At 43.1% G+C, this 19,040-nt stretch overlaps 3 protein-coding genes across 4 annotated transcripts; all 3 read right to left on the bottom strand.

The window, feature by feature from the left end:
• Nucleotides 1-1,404: 1,404 nt before the first annotated feature.
• Nucleotides 1,405-7,171, bottom strand: LOC311062644 (toll-like receptor 5). 2 transcript variants are annotated; one of them, XM_084081844.1, is made up of 5 exons: nt 7,051-7,171; nt 5,761-5,814; nt 2,886-5,199; nt 2,344-2,432; nt 1,405-2,206 (listed from the first exon to the last, which is right to left on the bottom strand). In XM_084081844.1, the coding sequence occupies exons 2-5, from the start codon at nt 5,809-5,811 to the stop codon at nt 1,925-1,927; spliced, it is 2,736 nt and encodes a 911-aa protein (XP_083937970.1). In that variant the 5' UTR covers nt 5,812-5,814; nt 7,051-7,171; the 3' UTR covers nt 1,405-1,924. The 2 variants fall into 2 exon arrangements, with proteins under 2 accessions (XP_083937970.1, XP_083937969.1); XM_084081843.1 differs by lacking the exon at nt 7,051-7,171 and having other exon boundaries at nt 5,761-6,319.
• Nucleotides 7,172-7,341: 170 nt separating this feature from the next.
• Nucleotides 7,342-9,794, bottom strand: LOC311062646 (thrombomodulin-like). The gene has a single exon (XM_084081845.1). The coding sequence runs from the start codon at nt 9,676-9,678 to the stop codon at nt 7,963-7,965; it is 1,716 nt and encodes a 571-aa protein (XP_083937971.1). The 5' UTR covers nt 9,679-9,794; the 3' UTR covers nt 7,342-7,962.
• Nucleotides 9,795-11,932: 2,138 nt separating this feature from the next.
• Nucleotides 11,933-14,987, bottom strand: LOC311062660 (thrombomodulin-like). The gene has a single exon (XM_084081867.1). The coding sequence runs from the start codon at nt 14,854-14,856 to the stop codon at nt 13,120-13,122; it is 1,737 nt and encodes a 578-aa protein (XP_083937993.1). The 5' UTR covers nt 14,857-14,987; the 3' UTR covers nt 11,933-13,119.
• Between the last annotated feature and the right edge of the window lie 4,053 nt (nt 14,988-19,040).

Below are 19,040 nucleotides of genomic sequence, written 5' to 3'. Positions count from 1 at the left end.
CACGGTAGTTTGTTGCTGGGACAAGTTGCACAATGAGAGGTTCATTGGAAAAATTAGTGAGTAGTTAGGAAAAGTACCACTGAGCTTTAATGTGTGGTTGTAGCTCTTTCCTCTTACATTCACTTGCCCCTCCTAAGCCAAAAAAGGGAAGAAAAAAAAAGTCCCCCAAACAAACAAAACACTATAAAACACATTACGTCAGAAAACCACCCACACTGGGGTTAAGTTGAAGGGAACTGCAATGAGAGATGGTTCTATGTGGAAGGGAAGGTCTTATTTTGGATGATACAGGACAGTTTGTGTTCCCATCAACCTTGGATTTGCCCCCGGGTTCCCTATGGCTCCCTTTATCTTGCACTTCCACTACATCAAGGTTGTGAAGATGGACCCACTTCCCTCAATGGATTCCTCCTCAGCTTGTGTGAGCGGCCTTTAATTATATTTGTTTAAACTGAGGTCAAATATTAGCTATGGTCACAGGGCAGGGGTTTATTGCATTTCCCTCTGAGGGAGAATCTAAGAAGCATGTGTGTCTCTTCTAAGAATATTCCACCGGTTTGAAATAACTGTACGGAGGCCAGAAACCTGGAGAGTTTGTTTACAAGGTAAATGTTGACACACACTTTTTCAAATTGGGGTTTTGACAGAGCTATTGCACTGGGGCAGGATTGTGGATGTGGAGCAGGATTGTCCTGTGATCACTGCTTGAGGAAATAGATTGGCTTTGTCATCTGAAGAATTCAGGAGACTGATGTTCAATATTTCCAATGTGTGTCTAACCTACTGCCATTCTAATAAGAGCAAGGGTAAAATGGAAGAATGTCACGGTTTTTGAATAATTTCATGACATTTAGTGTGACTTTATATATAAATAAAACTGACCGTGTCCAGTGCACTCCTGTTGAATGGCTTTCCAAATGCGTGCTGGCGTTTAGACCACTAGTCTCAGTTCCAGTCCTGCTGGACTCGAGTAGTAAATTGTGTTCATCTGATGCCTTGAATTATGAAAACCATCCATAGTCTCAGTCTGGGTCCCCAGCAATGGAGGCGAGAACTACTGATTTCGACAAGTTAAAGTATATTCAGAAAGCCTTTGATGGCCTCCAGTTGCAGCCTCACTGGTAATTGCAGGAGAAATATTGGCTTGGTTCATTTCAGGTGTATCAAAGATAGGTCAACAGATAGCAGCTGAGGTTGCCCTCATCTTTTCTTTCATTGTGACCATTCAGACATAACCAGTGTTGATTATTCTGTTGGGAGTGTGTTCTGAACAGCTGGCTCATAAAGACCAAGAGCTTTGCAGAGAGGAGTACAGTCAGCCCAACAGGAAGGAAGTTTTACTCTGCCCAGTGGCTTCCTGTTTCAACACACAGCTCAGATTTAGGGTATTTTGGTTTTCAGGGAATTGCTGTTTTATTGCTTAGCACATTGGTAAGTGACAGGAGAGAGGGACAGGGGGACAAAGCTCAGGAGACAAGTCATGAGTGGGATTCAATAAGAGGTTATGAGTATGATAGGTCTATAACTACTGTATATTTTACTCTAATTGAAATGAAAACAATGAAAACAGTAAATACATTAACTTAACAATGAAAATGGCTCATTGAGTACTCTCCTGTGAATTCTTCTACATCACAGAGCCAATACTATAAAGCTCAACTCAGTTGCATTTGACAGTGGTCAACTACTCGCTAGTAAATATGTAAAGGTCTCCATCTAGTGGTTAAAGAAGCTACTACCACCAGATCAGCAGAACTTCTCAGTGGTCCTTCAGTAGGTTATGGTTTACTGTAGGTCATTATATCGGTCCTTGTTTTAAAAACCTTTTAATACATATGCAAGAAAAAACTTGTCTTGTGCCAAGATATAGTTTTGTTGAAAAGACAAAAGGAAAAAAGAAAAGAAAGCAAATGAAGTCTGTTGTTCAAAGATTTTGAAGTTGGATGCCATTTTCATTTTCCAGTTGAATATTATCCTCGTTTCCTCGTTGAATATGAATGTTATCATCGTCAGGTTCGATGGCAACCTGTGCAGGCTCTGCCACGTCAAATTCCACCTTCTTCAGCTTGCTGTCTTTGAGGACCTGGGTGATGAGCCTGTCGTAAAACCACTCCAGGTCCTGTGGGTCATCTGGCCAGACAAGGTACTCTCTCTTCTGGACAAAAGCCCTCACTGCCCTGTGCTTCATCAGTTGGTAGTGGGGTACCTAGTTTTGAGTCGGTGATGTATGTTGAGAATTGAAAACAGATTGTACTGAAGTGCAAGGGAGGCCTTACAAACAAACAAACGATTTAGAAACAGTGAGAGGCAACACTGCTGATGTTTCAACAGTCAGATACACACCTTCTCCACCACAAGCATGATCAGGACGTTTGTCAGCTCTTCCAGCATCCGGCCCTGAGCCAAAGCAAAGGCCTCCAGGCACCAGCCATCTGTGAGGAGGCACTCAACAGTTAGTTTGGTCCCCTCATATAGCACCTCTTTCATATCTTAAGGTATTTATATATGACTAGAATGTAAAGATTAGAAGAGTAGTTGTATAAGAATTCAAACTAGTGGATGTACATGATTTTTACATCCAACACTAGCCACCTGCACTTACAGTATATTGCAATGGACCCTTTTCACAGTGGCCATTTCAACAGGTAAACACAGGTATTAATGTTAATTGTGGGCGTGTTTAGATTTAGAAGTCTTATCAATTTGATTGAAGTTTAATCAATGTTAAAAATGAAAGATTTTTATTTTGTGGCATTTTATGCTTTTAGAGTACAGAGAGACAGGAAAAGAGAGGAGAGACATATGAGACATGACCTGAGACTGATTACAAAATGTGGGTCCCCTGCGCCCCCCATGTTATAGAAGTAAATCATTAAAACCTGTACCGTTAAGGAACTCCTTGGAGACGATGCAAATGGTCTTCCTGCTGTTGAAGATGGCATCTCTGATGTTGGAAATGTGATCTTCTCCTGGCAGGAAGTCTCTGGCTTCAAAACAACAGTGGAGGGTGTTCTTGTCCACAAACTGGTTGTCCAGCCTCATCAGCAAGGCGTTCTCCACCCACTTGTAGTCACTGTTGCTGAAGCAGAGGTAAGCATCGTACCTGACATCAGCAGCGGCAGGGGGCATGGGCTTTGGGCCCTCTAGAACCCTGCCAAGAACCCTTTTGTAAATTATGAATATTTGTCCTCTGAGACGTGCATAAATGATCACGTTGACAACGATGAGGATGACGGAGAGGGTGGAGCCTATGAAGAGAGACAGCTTCAGTTGTTGAACCGCCCTCTCGTCATCTTCCTCGCAGGGCTTGACATGCTGGCTGTAAACCAGCAGGGGAACGTTATGGACATCAGGGGGGAATTCACACCTGAGCTCCTCGACAGGGAGGTTTATGTCGATGGAGCTCCAGAAAGTGACGTTGGTTGTGTTCAACCATGTTATGAAGCCATCCAGATTACAATCACAATAGAAACGATTTGTCGAGAGACTGAGATAGGTGACAGAGTGGAAGGTTGCAGGGTCGGGTGAGGCCAGGAAGTTGTTGGAGAGGTCAAGCCTTTTTAGGCTCTCTGGGAAGGTGTCTGGTTCAAGATAGGTCAAGGAGTTAGAGGAGAGGTCAATTTCGAATATCGAGGTGAGACCTCTAAAAATGCCCTTGGGGAGCGACTGCAGGGAGTTGCTGCTTAAAGAGAGAGCCACTAGACTCTCCAAATGATCAAACAGGGTAAGGCATCTTCCCTGTGCCCAAGCGACTTGCAAGGAGCTGTCGTGGAGATCTAACACTTGTAAATGTTTTGGATGAGTTGTTGAATAGTCCTTATTTAAGGTGCACCATTTGAAGTTTCCTCCAAAGTAGAAAATCTGCAGGCGTCTGAAATTAGTCAAAATAATGTAAACCTCCTCCAGGTTTGTCAGCCTGTTGTCCTCAATGTTCAGATGGATACTATTACTGCCCAAATAAATAATGCTGTATAGTGATCTGAACTTATTGTCTTTCAAAAGAAGGTAATCCAAGCTTGGTAATGATGCAGGTGAGCCTAGTTCTCTGAGAGAGTTTCCTGTCAGATCTAACATTCTTAAATTGGAAAGTCCACTGAATGATCTATCTCCCAATTTACCAATGTGGTTGTAAGACAAATCTAACACTCTGAGGTCTGTCAGATTAGTAAATGTGTGCGAAAAGATTTCCCCTAGTAGGTTGGATGACATGTTAAGCATCCGTAGATGTCCTTGAAGACCGTCAAAGGAATTTTTGTTTATCTGATTAATTTTGTTTTCGGATATGTCAATTATTTTCACTTCATCCAGTGAACTAAACACGCCCTTTTGCAAAGAAAATATCCAGTTTTTAGACAGGTCTAAATGGGTAATTGCACTATCCTTTAGGCCCTCAAATGTGATTTTGTTGGGATCTGGGCGGTTGTCATGGGAAAATCCTTTACCCATAGGTCCAGAACTAAAAAGATGTTTAATCTTAGTCCCCTGAATTGCCCTGAAAAACAGTCTCGCAGTGTCTGAAGTAAACCCATTGTCAGTCAAGTCAAGCATGTCAAAAGTCATCCTTGTGAAAGGATTCCCACATTTTTCCCAGTCAAAACTCTCATTTAACATACCAGTAAGCCTAGTAGACTTCAAGTTCAGAAGCCGGAAGTGTTTGCCCTGAAAACCAATCATATCTTCCTTGCATATCATTTCAATCCGATTCATCTCCAGCCTCAACTCTGTGAGCTTTGTTAGCTTAGAAAAGAATGGTGCAGGTCGGACCCTCTTAATTTCATTACCAAATAGGTCGAGTGTCTCTAAGGACAACAGTGGCTGCAGATAGTTATCCTCCAAAATAGAGCCATTTAACTGAGAATAATCAATGTGAAGCTCCTGTAAACTGGACAGTCCGACAAACACCTTAGGTTCCAGTTGAAGGCCACTATGTCTATTATAACTAAGGACCAGACGAACCAGGTGTCTTTGTCTGTGGAAGGCGTTGTTTCTGATCATGAGACGCACATGTTGCATTCCAAGATCCAGCTCCAACAGCGCCTCAAACCCAGCTAGGGCAGTGTCATTGATCTCACTGATGTAGTTCATCTCCAGGTAGAGATGGGTGATGTTGGGAGGCAGAGCAGGGACCCAGTGGTGATTCTGTGAGGCACAATTGGCTACCATCCCATATAGAGGGCATGAGGAATAGCACCTGGGCATCTGCAGGATAGGCAGGTTATACGTCAATTACTAAATTGTTTTACAAAATCAATTATCGGTCGTTTACAAAATGCCAGAACGTCTCAAATTTGGAATACTTGCGGATACAGTTTGTCAAGAATAGTAGTAAGCTGCACTGAAGACATTTCACACTTTGTATAATAGCAGCTTCAAGTGGCTGCAACTGGTAACCATTTTCATACCCTTTTTTACATTAATATTTCATACCAGTGTACCCGATGAATTGTTGAGTGTTTTAGTTTTTCACATATTCTATTCATATATAATTTAAAATGTAAATGCGCTCATGTGCGCGCGCGCGCACACACACACACACACACACACACACACACACACACACACACACACACACACACACACACACACACACACACTCCCAGTCCACTTTAAGCATGCTCCCAGTCCACTTAAAACGAGCTATGTCGAACTTTTTAAAAACATTTCAAATGAATTCCAGCTTCAATTCTTATAATATTGTCGTATATGCTATGCGAATGCAGCATTGTGCAGTAAATAGTATATACGCTGTTACAGACTTACCTGCATGCATACACCAACGACAACCATCTGAAGAGCCACTCTCCACATCATTGCCTAGGAGGAGGGGCTCATCTTAGTTAAGGCAATCATGTAAATGTTGAATTCAGTTTTCATCAGTTTCAACAGTTATACACTACACTGTTGTATAGACTCTGCAGTGTTAATATGACACCGAACATCTATTTCAGCTACAAGTGCAGTATTCATTTTTACTAGAGAAGGTTGCGTGTATGCAGTCAAATCTTCAGTAACCTATTAGACATCTTTACACTCAGAGTTAAATTAACACAGGACTTTACTGTGTAATGTCTTTATGGCTGTTTGCATGGTTAGTTCATATGGTGATGGCTCAGAGTGCTGTAGGGCTACACACCCATCCATGTATTCATTCAATAAATTGAATCTTCCTCTTTGTAATTAGATTTTTGGGTGATTTGATTCCCGGCACCACAATTGACAAATAAGCAAGTGTTGTGGGGGTTGCCTTCAGGTAATCGTTTGCTTATTATACTCCATTCCATGGTGTAGTACGCCTATAGCTGTTAGTAGATGGGCTATTTTCAGCAGGTGAATGATTCAATAATATGTTTACTATGTGCATAACACTATGTGCATAACACAAAACCAAAATATTCAAAGTGATAATCAAAGAGAGATGTTTGACTTGAGCCAACAGTCATATGGGTAACTATTATATTACTGATACAGTTAGTGCTACAGTATGTAGTCTAGCCCAGTGGTTCCCAAATGTCTTCATGTCACGTATTTGGCCGCTGACTTCCCATTTGTTGTCTTCATTTCACAATTGATATGTATTTGGCCGCAGACTTCCCATTTGAAAATATTTTGTTCCAGCCTACCTGCAAATATACGGTGGTGATTTTCGAGTAAAGCCTGTCTGTTATATTGGATACCATGATATGCCTCTTACATTTATCATACATGTTACCTCCTTGATTAGAAGTAGGCTATTCATTATGGATTTAGCTTTGCAAAAATACTGTATCTAATCTCTGCCTACACATAAATGTCTTGTTTACTTGTATCTACTATTTATTATCTACTATCTATCGTCTTCTTTATTATTATTATTTGATATTGTTGTTGTTATTTTACTTGTCTGATGTATGTTGCAATTAGCCTATCTCTGTGGGAGGGACACTGCTTTTGTGGTCCGCTGGGGAACAGTCACTGGCAGAGATTTGTATTTGTATTTAGAAAAAAAATCATTGGTTAAGTATTACTGTTTGACACTTTCTTTGCCATGAAAAATGATTATCTTCTTCTTACCTGTGTTGAAGGTTTTTAGAACCACAGATCAGCCCACTATTCCTCCCCTGGGGTGTCGTTCTTCTTAAAATACTGTACACTGCTTCCCCAATTTTATTTTCTTGTCAATATTAGAAATGTTTCCAATATTAGAAAAGTAATAGACTGTTCCTACAATGGGAGATAGCCTACATGTAAAAAATTGTAGTCTTTGAAAAGGTTTCAAGTTGCTTTATTTTAGATGCAATAAAAGGCAGTTTCCTCTCGTCTGCTACTTGATTTCGCAATCTCTCAGCCTTACCTAAAATTCCTCCCCTTGTGATAGTTTACTAACTTCCTGTTTTGTGAGTCAGTTAAGTTAAGGGTAAGTCCTTTGTAGGCTATTTGCATTGGGGCAATGGGGCATACTACTACAATCTCAAATGGCAAAAACAAAAAGCCTATGTTATGTGTCAATAAATAAATAACATGAAATAGGCCTACTGTAAATTGTAAACCTTTATGGTAGTTTCGCTTGATAGGCTACATGTATCGTTTTAACTCCTAAAAAGTTATTACAGAGGAGGAGGAGACAGGCTATTTGGAATGGTTTGTCAACATCATTCTCAACTCCACTGGTTGCAATGCAGTTTTAGGCCACATGGTGGCACAATTGCGCTGTCTAAAATATGCTATCGAATACAAAGCAAAGGAGGGGGGAAAAAACACTTTTCATCCATCAGTTTCATAATTTAATAGTAGCCTATTACATTCTTTTGTGTGTGCTAACAATAGTTCTTTGACATTGTTTATTTACATTTCAACTACACACGGTTTGTGGTCTAATTATGAGCAGTTCTTTCAAAAACGCAGCTTTTAAGCTTCTTGTGTTGAAGCACCAGCATAAGTCCAGTAACAAGTAACAACCCCATCCATTCACTGACATTCAGGAGTCTAGTCTTGTTTTAACGTCGTTTCTGACGCTGTTTTCTCATACTTCTCTGTCGTTACGTGCTCCAGGTCATGACACTCGTCCCCCTGAGTTTTGAGCCCACCGGCGCTCTCCAATTTCCCTCGTTTTTTGAGGACGTGGTGAGCCAGGAAAACCAACAATAAGATGACAACCACGATGCACACTATGATCCCCAGGAGACCCCCGGCCGTCACCCCGGACGGCCGGCCGGTGGGCTCGGGGTATAGTCCCTCGGTCGGGGTGACGAAGACGACCCCGAACGGCGTCGTCGCCCCGGAGCCTTCCCACCCGTCCGTGTCGACGTCCACCTCGTCCTTATTGCACTTGTACGCATCGACCAGCGTGAAACCGTCCGCGCACGAACACAGGTAGCTCCCGTGCGTGTTCATGCACTCTTGGTCGCAGTAGCCCATGTTGCACTCGTTGATGTCCACGCAGAACACCCCGCCCGCCCTCTGATCTGCCACGTACCCGCGGGGACAGTAGCACTGGAGGTGGTCGTTGGGGTCGCACTCTGCAGGACACTCCTCCCGGCCGCAGTACAGCTTGCACTTGTGCGGCTCCTCCGGGACCTCCGTGTACCCGTCGAAGCACGAGCACTTGTAGCTGCCGGCCGTGTTGGTGCACGAGTGCTCGCAGGGAGCGGACATGCACTCGTCTACGTCCGCGCAGCGGCCGTCTCCCGTGGACCGGTAGCCCTCCGCGCACACGCAGTCGAACGCGCCGACCGTGTTCTTGCACGCGAAGTGATCTCCCGGACACTGCATGCGCTCGTCGGCGCAGTCGTCGATGTCCCGGCAGGTCCTGCCGTCCGGCGCCAGCTCGAAGCCGTGGTCGCACATGCACGCGTACGTGTCGTTCGTCGGGTCGTGGAAACAGGCCTGCTCGCAGCGGAGGGTCAGACACGGGTCATCCTTGAACACCTCGCACGTCACATTGTTCCCGGGGTTGACCACCCGCCCGGGCGGACAGAAGCACACGGACGCGTGGTGGTCGTCGGCCACGCACTGGTGTTCACAGCCGCCCTCGTCTATCTCGCAGCTCCACGGAGCCTCCAGCCACCGCTCCCCGAAGCAGATGGACTTGGTCTCTGCGGGCCGACGCACGGCCGTGCTCCCCGGGGGCAGAGACAGCACGTCCTCGCCCTCGAAGCCGTACGGGGTCTTGTAGGTGACAGACTCGTCCCCTCTGACGGCCAGGCGTTTGCAGGGGTTCTGGAAGTTGTACTCGCACAGATAACCGGCGGCGTGCTTGCTGCACGACTCCTGGTTCCACTTGAAGTCCCCTTCTTTGGACACCGACACGCACCGGGGGGAACACGTGCTGTCAAAAGCCCCCCAGTTGTAGAAGTCAGACTCGCCGTCCTGCGTGACCCACTGGAACCCTCGCAGTTCCGTCGAAGCGTCGGGACATCCGCTAGACAAATGCAAACCGATCCAGTATTCCCCCGAAAAACGGCCCCCTAGAATAATGAAAAGGGTGTCATGGGACACGGACGACCGCACTGTCATTAAATGTCCACCCTTTTCGGCACAGTTATTTTGGGCGGTCGTGAAATCGGTGGGGTCCTGGAACGCCACAAAACACTGGTTCCCGATGCAGTATCCGTTATTCTGGGAGACCCCGTTACCGTTACTCCTCGCCGCTAGCAGGAACCCCACCAATGCAACAGTAAACAGTCCCGTTATGTTCTCCATTGTCAAGCTCGATTGTTTATTAATAGGCGTCCGTATTTTGCAGCCTATGTATGGACTAGAGAAAGTGTTTACCCCGCGACAGCTCACATTTATATAACCCCCGACTCCATATGTCAGTGTTGTGGGCGAGGAAGGAAGTTTCTTTTTATCACCCTAGTGCCGAGTCGCTCTCCCTCCTTCAAAAAAAAAAAAAAAAAAAGCCGAAACTTTCTTCCCACTGGTGCACACTGCAGAGCATCGCATTCTCCAGTTACGCACTGTCATTACGCACGCTTGCACGCACGTATTCAGGAGGACCATCCACCCCCCACCCCAACCTCTTCTCATCATAACTGTCATAAGTCCTGTTTGCGAATATGACAACGTACGTGTGTGTGTGTGTGTGTGTGTGTGTGTGTGTGTGTGTGTGTGTGTGTGTGTGTGTGTGTGTGTGTGTGTGTGTGTGTGTGTGTGTGTGTGTGTGTGTGTGTGTGTGTGTGTGTGGGGCCAATGGACATGGAGAAATAATGGGAGAATAAGGCATGGGTAGGATCCCAGAGAATATGAAATATGGATGCCTTGCGCTCAGTAGGAATGCTTACCATTTACATGAAATTATTACACAGAAAAATTCGGATTTTCCATTACAGGTATGGACGAGGGGAGGGGGGGGGGGCAGTATTAAGCAGACTAAACTTAATTTGAGACAATTTTGTTTTAAATAGCTTAGATTGTAAAATAATGGTCACTTTAAGTGACCATTATTTTACAATCTAAGCTATTTTTTAAATGTACTTTTTACATGCAACTAGTTCTATGTCACAGACATAAGTGACTCACTTGTCTGTGACATAGAACTAGTTGCATGTAAGTAAGTAAATAAATAAATTCTCTAGACAGGAGTCAATCCCATATCTGTAAAGTACATGTCTCCGTTAATGAGCCCATAACGGGCCCATTTGTATGCTTTTACAGTTAGATTAACACTGAGGCTTTTACCGATTCTCAATGTGGCCCTGGGACCCACAATATATGTACAAAATAATAATTAAATATCTGTCTATTAAAGTTACACTTTGTCTATAGTGTCCATGGACACAGATATAAGGATTGCGCTGATAATGAACCCATGATAGGATGGATGGATGGATACATTTGCCTTGTAAACCAATAGGGAGCATGCAAGGCTAATTTAGTGACAATAAAACCGTATAGCCCATACATTTGCAATACAAATGAAGCACATCAAATAATAAATATAATTCTATGCAACTTTTCTCTCTTTTTTATTTATCATACAAAAGTAACACATTTGCTTTCCATGAAGGAAAGACAACCAGTGCAGCAAGTGAAAGCCTGCCATACTCTGTCAAACAGGTGTGGCAACAACCAGGCAAATCTGAATAAGGTGCAAAAGTGTTTTTCGTAATAGTGTATGTCTGTTATAGCAGCACAGTTTTACATTCAGGCGCTGGTGTGGTTCTCTCGAAGCCTAAATCATTTCAGTGATCCATGGCTCTAAGATGAAACTGTTACACAATGTGTTCAGCAGCAACATTCAGAGTTAATTAAGCCTGATTTATACTTCGGCATATGACAGTGTCGCACAACAAAAATAGCAGATCGACTCACAATGTTATGTGTTTTTGGTGCGCAACACCGTAGTACAACAGAGCATAAATTAAGCAATACAGTCAACTTCACAGGAAACAAGCTACAATGTAGCCTCACAGTGTCACCAGTGAATATAGTTGCATATGAAGCTCTGTTAGCTTTATAAACCTTCACAGTAAAATCCTCAGTGTTACATTTAATTCAGAGTGTAAATTGAACATAAATGGACCCATTTTCATAGTTAACTTACCACTGAGGATTTTACCATATTTTATATTATATTATCCTGAAAAAACTATTCAGTGTATGCAGTAGGCTATACATTTCATTTCTGTCACAAGGCATTGTTTTGTATTGTTTTGACGATTGTACAATGGAGAGAGACAGAACAGGGCAAATAAGGGGGAGGATGATCCATGATATGGGTTGTATACTACACAGAATGATGCAGACACCATAGCCAGAGCAGCCATAGATTAATAGCAGATCTAAGCTCATAACTGTCTTTCTCCAGAAGGTATATGCACCACCCCAGGCCTGAATAGCATTGATCGAAGTAAGCAGTCATACGATCCTGGTTCTTAGCAAAGTATTGAACCCTAAAACTCCCTAAGAAAATATTAAAAAAAACAGGGGATAGTTTCATACTTTTTTTGTTTAATAAACAATGTACGTGTGTTAATTTAACTCTGAGAGGCTAAATCAACACTGAGAATGTTACTGTATAGGCTTTACAAGTGGCTCACTACGTTTTGTGGAAAAACATGTAGCCTACACAGTCAAATCCAGTGTTAATTAAACTCAGAAAGTGTAAAAAATGAGTTAAATTAACACTCCAGATATTACTGTGCATGAGAATTCTCATAAAAATCTTGCCAAACCCCCCTGCTTGTAGGCTACAACACATCATAGGATTGAATACATGCCCATTGTTTTATAACTGCAGTGTAATTAGACCATAACAAAATATGCAACAAAATGTGATGCCACTGGTGTTGCTGTTCCTACTACTGTATTGTAGGCTATTTAAAGCTGTAAAAATGACATCTTTACAAAACAATTGATACATAATTACTAGAAAAGTTTCTGTTTCTGCAAGGTTTTCTGTGTAACCACCACAGCTAATTACTTTACTCTATATTTCATCACTGACTGTGACCAGTGGTGTAAAGTGACTAAGTACATTTACTGAAGTACTGTACTTAAGGTACAATTTTTAGGTAATTTTACTTTACTGGAGTATTTCCAATTTCCAATACTTTTACTTCTACTCCACTACATCTCGGAGGCAAATATTGTTATTTTACTTATTTGAAAACTTTAGTTACTAGTTACTTTGCAGATATACATTATTATATTATAAAACATACATTAACCCCTTTCGCCACACGTTGTGAGCTTGTAGATCTGCTATTTTCAAGCATTTTAGTACTTTTACTTTTGGTACTTTAAGTATATTCTGATGCCAATACTTTTGTACTTTTACTCAAGTAACATTTTGAACACAGGCCTTTTACTTGAAACAGAGTATTTTTATATTGTGGTATCGCTACTTTTACTTAGGTAAAACATTTGAGTAGCCTACTTTTTCCACCATTGACTGTGACTGAGGAATATGAAGGAGGTGCAGGTATTTTTAAAGCTTCAACTGGCTAGCAGTTATAAGTACTACCTGAAAATGTTCAGTATATAATAAAAATGGCAACAAAACCACTGTTGAGCATATAATGCTGAAATGTTCACAAAATGTGATTTTAGTGTTTACAATGAGAACAAAATTAGCTAAACATATGTGCACTGTAGGAAACAAAAAAAACGAATGAAAAAATGACATTGTCATTGGTTGTTTCATAGTCTCTGAGAGTCGTTTTTCCACTGCTTGTCAAAAGAGAATTTCTGATACTTTTCCGTTGTCACTTGTTGCAAATGAAATATGTCAACATCGGTTCCTCTGAGCGATTCGAGTTCGAACTTGCCGCAGCGTTTGAGTGCATTGTGCGCCAGAAAATACAGTAAGATCATCAGCAACGCGACGAACAGCGATATCCCGAGAATGCTGCCAGCCTTCACATACTGGGGGAGTCCTACAACAGGTGGAGTCAAACCAGGTGGAGTCAAACTGCTGGCAGTGGGTTTAATAACGGGCAGATGGGGTCCCACTGAACCCGAACCATCACCAAAATCATCAGTGGGCACACATCTGTCGCCCACCAGCTCGTAACCCTCCCAACACGAACACACGTAACTCCCGAACGTGTTAGTACAATCTTGGTCGCACGGTTGGTTCTCAAAACACTCATCTCTGTCTTCGCAAACAATCCTCGTTTCGTTGCTAGCGTCCTTCATGAACCCGTCGGGGCAGTGGCACGGGTGTAACCCCGGCTTCTCCGGGTTTGAGACGCAGTCGAAGGCGTCGCATGTCCGTTCTGTACAGTGTGGCAGACACTTGGTGGGGTCCTTGTCTGACACCTTGTACCTTTTGCGACACGCGCACCCGAACGCACCGTCCTTGTACACACAATCGTTGTGCTCACATTTGAAGCAGATCTCGGTGTTGACGCACCCCCAGTCGTCTCCCTTGTCAACAAAGTCAAACCCGTCTCTGCAAATACACTTATTGTTCACACACTCTTGGTGTTGGCCCGTGCAGCCGTGACAGCCATCAACCACGTCCACGCAGCTCTTCCCTCCCATGTCAACAAACCCGTCTCTGCACATACACTCATTGTTTACACACTCTTGGTTTAAGGTGCAGCCGTGACACCCATCGACCACACAGCTCTTCCCGTCCTTCGCCAGAACCTGGCCCGCGCTGCAGCCGCACGTCACGTTGTTGCCACGGAGGCTCTGCCCGGGCGGACAGGTGCACGAGTGGATACGCGTCTCGTTGTGAGACACGCACCCGTGCTCGCAGCCGCCTTTCATCACCTCGCAAGGCCACGGGGCTTTCAGCCATTGTCCGAAGAAGCAGATGTGCTTTACATCCAGAGGTTTCTGGATCGCGGTGCCCCCCGGAGGAAACCTCTCCAGACCCACCGCCGCGGACCCTCTGGGCGTGATGTATCGGACGAGATGGTCCCCGTTTTCAGGCAGCGTGTCGCAGGCGTTGACGTCGAACGAGTACGTGCACAGAGCACCTCGTAGTTTGCTGTCACACGGCCGTTGTTGCCATGTGGAGTTATGCCCCGCCGACACGGACACGCACTTTGCCGAGCAGCTGGGGTCGATCTGGTCCCAGTTGTTAAAATCTGTGTTGTTGCCGCCCGTGGTGGTCCATTCGTATCCCAGCAACTGGATCGATCTGTCGGGACACTTGCCATCCGGTAACTTCAACCCGATCCAATATTCACCGGAGAAACCATTCAGGAGATCTAGTATTATGTTATGTTCATTCGGCGATTTAATCGTCATTAAATGTCCAAAAAAGTTCTCGTTGCAATGCTTTTCGGCGCTCGTAAAGTCGAAGTCGCCCTGGACAACGGAGAAACATCCGTTCCTGGTGCAGTGGTCACGATCAGAGACGGAGACCCCTCTCTCCGCCTCCCAAAGGAACATGAGAAAAACGAGAAACGCCGCGTGCCTCATCTTCGAGCCGAAAGACACACTTTGAACAACCCAGACCAATATAAATTGCTCAGTGCGACGATCTGAGGTTCATAGACTGAGCATAACCCCAACATAGTCCCCATTTATAAAACTGCTCGCCTCCAACGTCGTTAGCTGTACAAGGAGAGGAAGGAAGTTCCTTCCAGCCAGGATTGGGATTGGCGTGATTGCTCAACCCACAGGCACGCAGCCCAAAAAAATCTTATCTCAAAGGAGAAGCTGCCCGTTTCTAAACGCGCACAATGCACCACCACCCAAATCGACGCACGACTTTGCACGAGCACACCCCCCATGTCTCCCCCCTTACACACACACACACACACACACACACACACACACACACACACACACACACACACACACACACACACACACACACACACACACACACACACACACACAGTCACACACACACACACACACACTAATCACAGTTAGCTTATTTTGCCATTTTTACTATAAAGTCGCCTTAGTAGTATTTTCGTTTCACCTTTTACTGTGTGAACAACATTAATCCAATGAAATATTGTCTGCTGATGTATTTTGCCATTGATGGTCATGGTCAGATAAAAACTCCTCATGCTTTGAGGATATTTTGGACTGTGCCTCAGGCATTAAGTCCCATTATAGTGGGCAGTGGTTGGTAAAAACAGCAATTTATGTCATTTAAATATACTTTCTTTTGTGTCGAGTGCTTTAAAGAAAAAAAAAAAGAAAGTGGTATTTTTCAATTTAAGGCATTTATAACTTTTGATAGTATATGAGGCTTAGAGACATCTTCACATTTCCCCACTCTTTAAATGACAATATTATTAAAATATTCATATCATATTTATATTTTTTTGTTATTATATATGTTAATATTGCTGCTGTGACTAGATTAGATGCTTACAGCAGGCATTTCCAATCCAACTTTGTCAGCTCTTTATGTGACATAATGTTGCTACTTATAAACATGCACTTTGAATTATGGGGATGGGGAAGTAGCTTACTAGAAGATCTTACTCAAGTATAAGTATACTGTTAGGAAATACATTTTATTCAAGTAAGATTACTTTTGTGGAAAACTATACTCAAGTAAAAGTACAAAAGTATCTATTTTAAAGACTAAGATGCAGTCACAGTGAAATGGCTAATGTGGCATCCTGACTAACCAATTCAATATGAATATGCCCCAGCAACTGGAAAGACTGGTGACGCGAGGTTACCCAGCAACCAGTCCCTCTCACATTCAAAGCTTAAGATGGGCTTTTTCCTTGTGGATATCAGAGACCTGCACACAGATTTGGAAACACCAGACAATATTAAAAGTATAAATACATAAAACAGTAAATATATCAATATGTATGATGTTTTTACCTCATACTTGTTATTTTGTACAAATATACAGGGATAATTGTACTAATTGTATACCAGTTTGGTCTTACTGCACATATGTACAATATACTGTAAGGATAATTACTTTGCACATTCCCTGTTGCTGCTATCTTGTTATCTGAGAGAGTGTTTTTGACCCTGTCCGTCCGTCCGTGTGTCCTGTCCGTGTGCGAGCAGCTAATCTCCGGCACGGTTGGCCCGGCCGCTGCGAAACTGTGCACACACACTCCCTAGATGCCAATTCAGAACCTCTGCCCCAATTTTTCACATGGGCCTGTTATAGCACCACCAGGAGGCCGATTTGTGCAAAACCCATTTTTTGATATTACTCCTACAGATTTTATCCAAACGTCATGCAAATCGGTACAGAGTATCTCTAGTCATGTGATCAACACGGATCTATCCAATTTCCCATGTCCCTTCCTCATTGGCTAAGGTTGTCTTCCAAAGTTTGCAGGATTGGTCCGTTTTGAACAAAATGCCTCAAATTATGCACAAGCTTGCGATTTCCGTGAAATTTCACACGCAGATTCCCACTAGACCGAGAAAGAAATGCCACCCATTTCACATTGGCCTATTATAGCGCCACCAGGAGGCCACAATAACGTACCTGACCTGGCGGAGACACCACACTTTGTGTCACAATAAACATTTTGGGGACAATTATTATTTCTTGTATGCAGTGTAGTAGGCTAATGTCAGTAATCTTAGGAATACATATTTTTTTGTTGATCATCCTTGTGAAATAAGAGCATCTTCCCACAATTAAATATATAAATATCCTCAGTCTGCCTTTCCTGCAGTACACCATTCTTAAGCAGGGAGGTACCAGAGTATGATACCGAGCAGGTATCATACTCTGGTACCTCCCTGCTTAAGAATGGTGTACTGCATCCCAGAAAACAATGGGATACCTACAGCAGGCTGCTGTAGGTATCCCATTGTTTTCTGGGTTCCTAGGAAGGATTGATTCCAGGAGAGACGCTGACTCAGGATTTCCTCACAAGGATGTAGACGAGAAGGAGACGAGGAAAAGTCCTTGGGATTCCTCAACTACCATGGGGACGGGCACAACGTACCTGACCTAGCGGAGACCTGTGCTCCGAGGAGCACTTTTTCAAGTTTTATTTTATTTCATACATTACTGTTATATTCTTATAATTAACATGTGTATTAATGTTACACAGTCTTGCGGACCATGTCACACCAACATTTCACTGCTTGTACCTGTATGAGTGAGTGACAAATAAACCCCTCTTTGTTCTCTTAATCTTGATCTCAGTGATGCTCTCCAAAGTGGTGAACATCTTTTCTTAAAGTAGTGAACATCTTCTCATTATATGAGAAAACGTTCTCAAGGATGGCCTTTGGATACAAAGGAGATTCAAAGCAAACTTAAATCAAATCATCAAACATCTTCTTAAGATAAAATTGTTTCCACCTCTGCTTTAAAACACGCTTGTAGAATCTTGCCATCATGTATCACACTTCAAAATGTTTTGGTTGGACCAAACAATTTGGTGTAAATATTTGTTCTTTATCCAGAGCAAAATACATCTCTGTTTGGTCCAATAGTTCAGACTGGGGCTCAGTGTACACTGCATTCATGGCCTATGTAGCTTTGTCTTGGTCAGTTAAGTTTCCTGGAAACTCTTATGTTCCTGCTGGCACAGGGACATTCTCTATCGTGGTCGAGACTGGCTCTCCACTACATATTATTCAATATGTACGGGAACTGACCCCCAGGGGCAGTGCTCTGCCCCTGGGGGTCAGTTCCCGTACATATTGAATAATATGTAGTGGAGAGCCAGTCTCTCCACTCAGAGAACCTGGGTTACATCGGATGTAACCTTCCGATATCTGGGGCAGTGTATCTCCTCTATTTTGTTGTCCAACAAAAATGGTTTCTAACGGCTGTGTGAATTCAGCATGCAGACGCTAAGGTCTATACTATTATTTGAATTCATTGTTTGCATCGTTTTAAACTAATTTGTAAGAAGAATGCAATACATTTCTGTGAAGGTTTGGTGCTGATGACACCTTTTTGTCTCCTCTCCTGGGCTTCACCATACTGTCTCCCTCTCAGGTCAGTCTCTCTGTTTAAAGAAACAATATGAAAAAGAGGTTAACAACTCTCTTTCTGCTGTCAGTTTCTGCATTGACACCACACTTTGGGTCACAATAAACATTTTGGGGACAGTTATTATTTCTTGTATGCAGTGTAGTAGGCTATTAAAATGTTAGTAATCTTAGGAATACATGTTTTTTTGTTGATCATCCTTGTGAAATAAGAGCATCTTCCCACAATTAAATATATAAATATCCTCCCTCATTCTGCCTTTCCTGCAGTACACTATTCTTAAGCAGGGAGGTACCAGAGTATGATACCGGCTGTAGGTATCCCATTGATTTCTGGGTTCTTACTGTAGGAAGGATTGCTTCCAGGAGAGACGCTGACTCAGGATTTCCTCACAAGGATGTAGACGAGAAGGAGACAAGGAAAAGTCCTTGGGATTCCTCAACTACCATGGGGACAGAGACACAATTGTCCAAGCATGACACTGCATCGTATAGTAGAGGACCTGGCTAAGATATGTATGCACTTCATTTAGATACGTTTCTTTTAGCTGTTCTGTCAAATATCAAATTAGAAATGTTACACTTTACTATGTTTCCCTAATCATAAGTATTCTGAACATTTTGAGCGCCTCAGTAAATCTGTAGCTCCAACGGTTTAGCAGATAGAGCCATGTTGGAAGTAGTACACCGGTTATGGTTTAAATTTA

Source organism: Gymnoscopelus microlampas (assembly GCF_963454915.1).
Source record: "Gymnoscopelus microlampas genome assembly, chromosome: 16".
Lineage (NCBI taxonomy): Eukaryota > Metazoa > Chordata > Actinopteri > Myctophiformes > Myctophidae > Gymnoscopelus > Gymnoscopelus microlampas.
The sequence above is the reverse complement of the archived record's forward strand: the minus strand, read 5'-3'. Positions and strand labels throughout refer to the sequence as shown.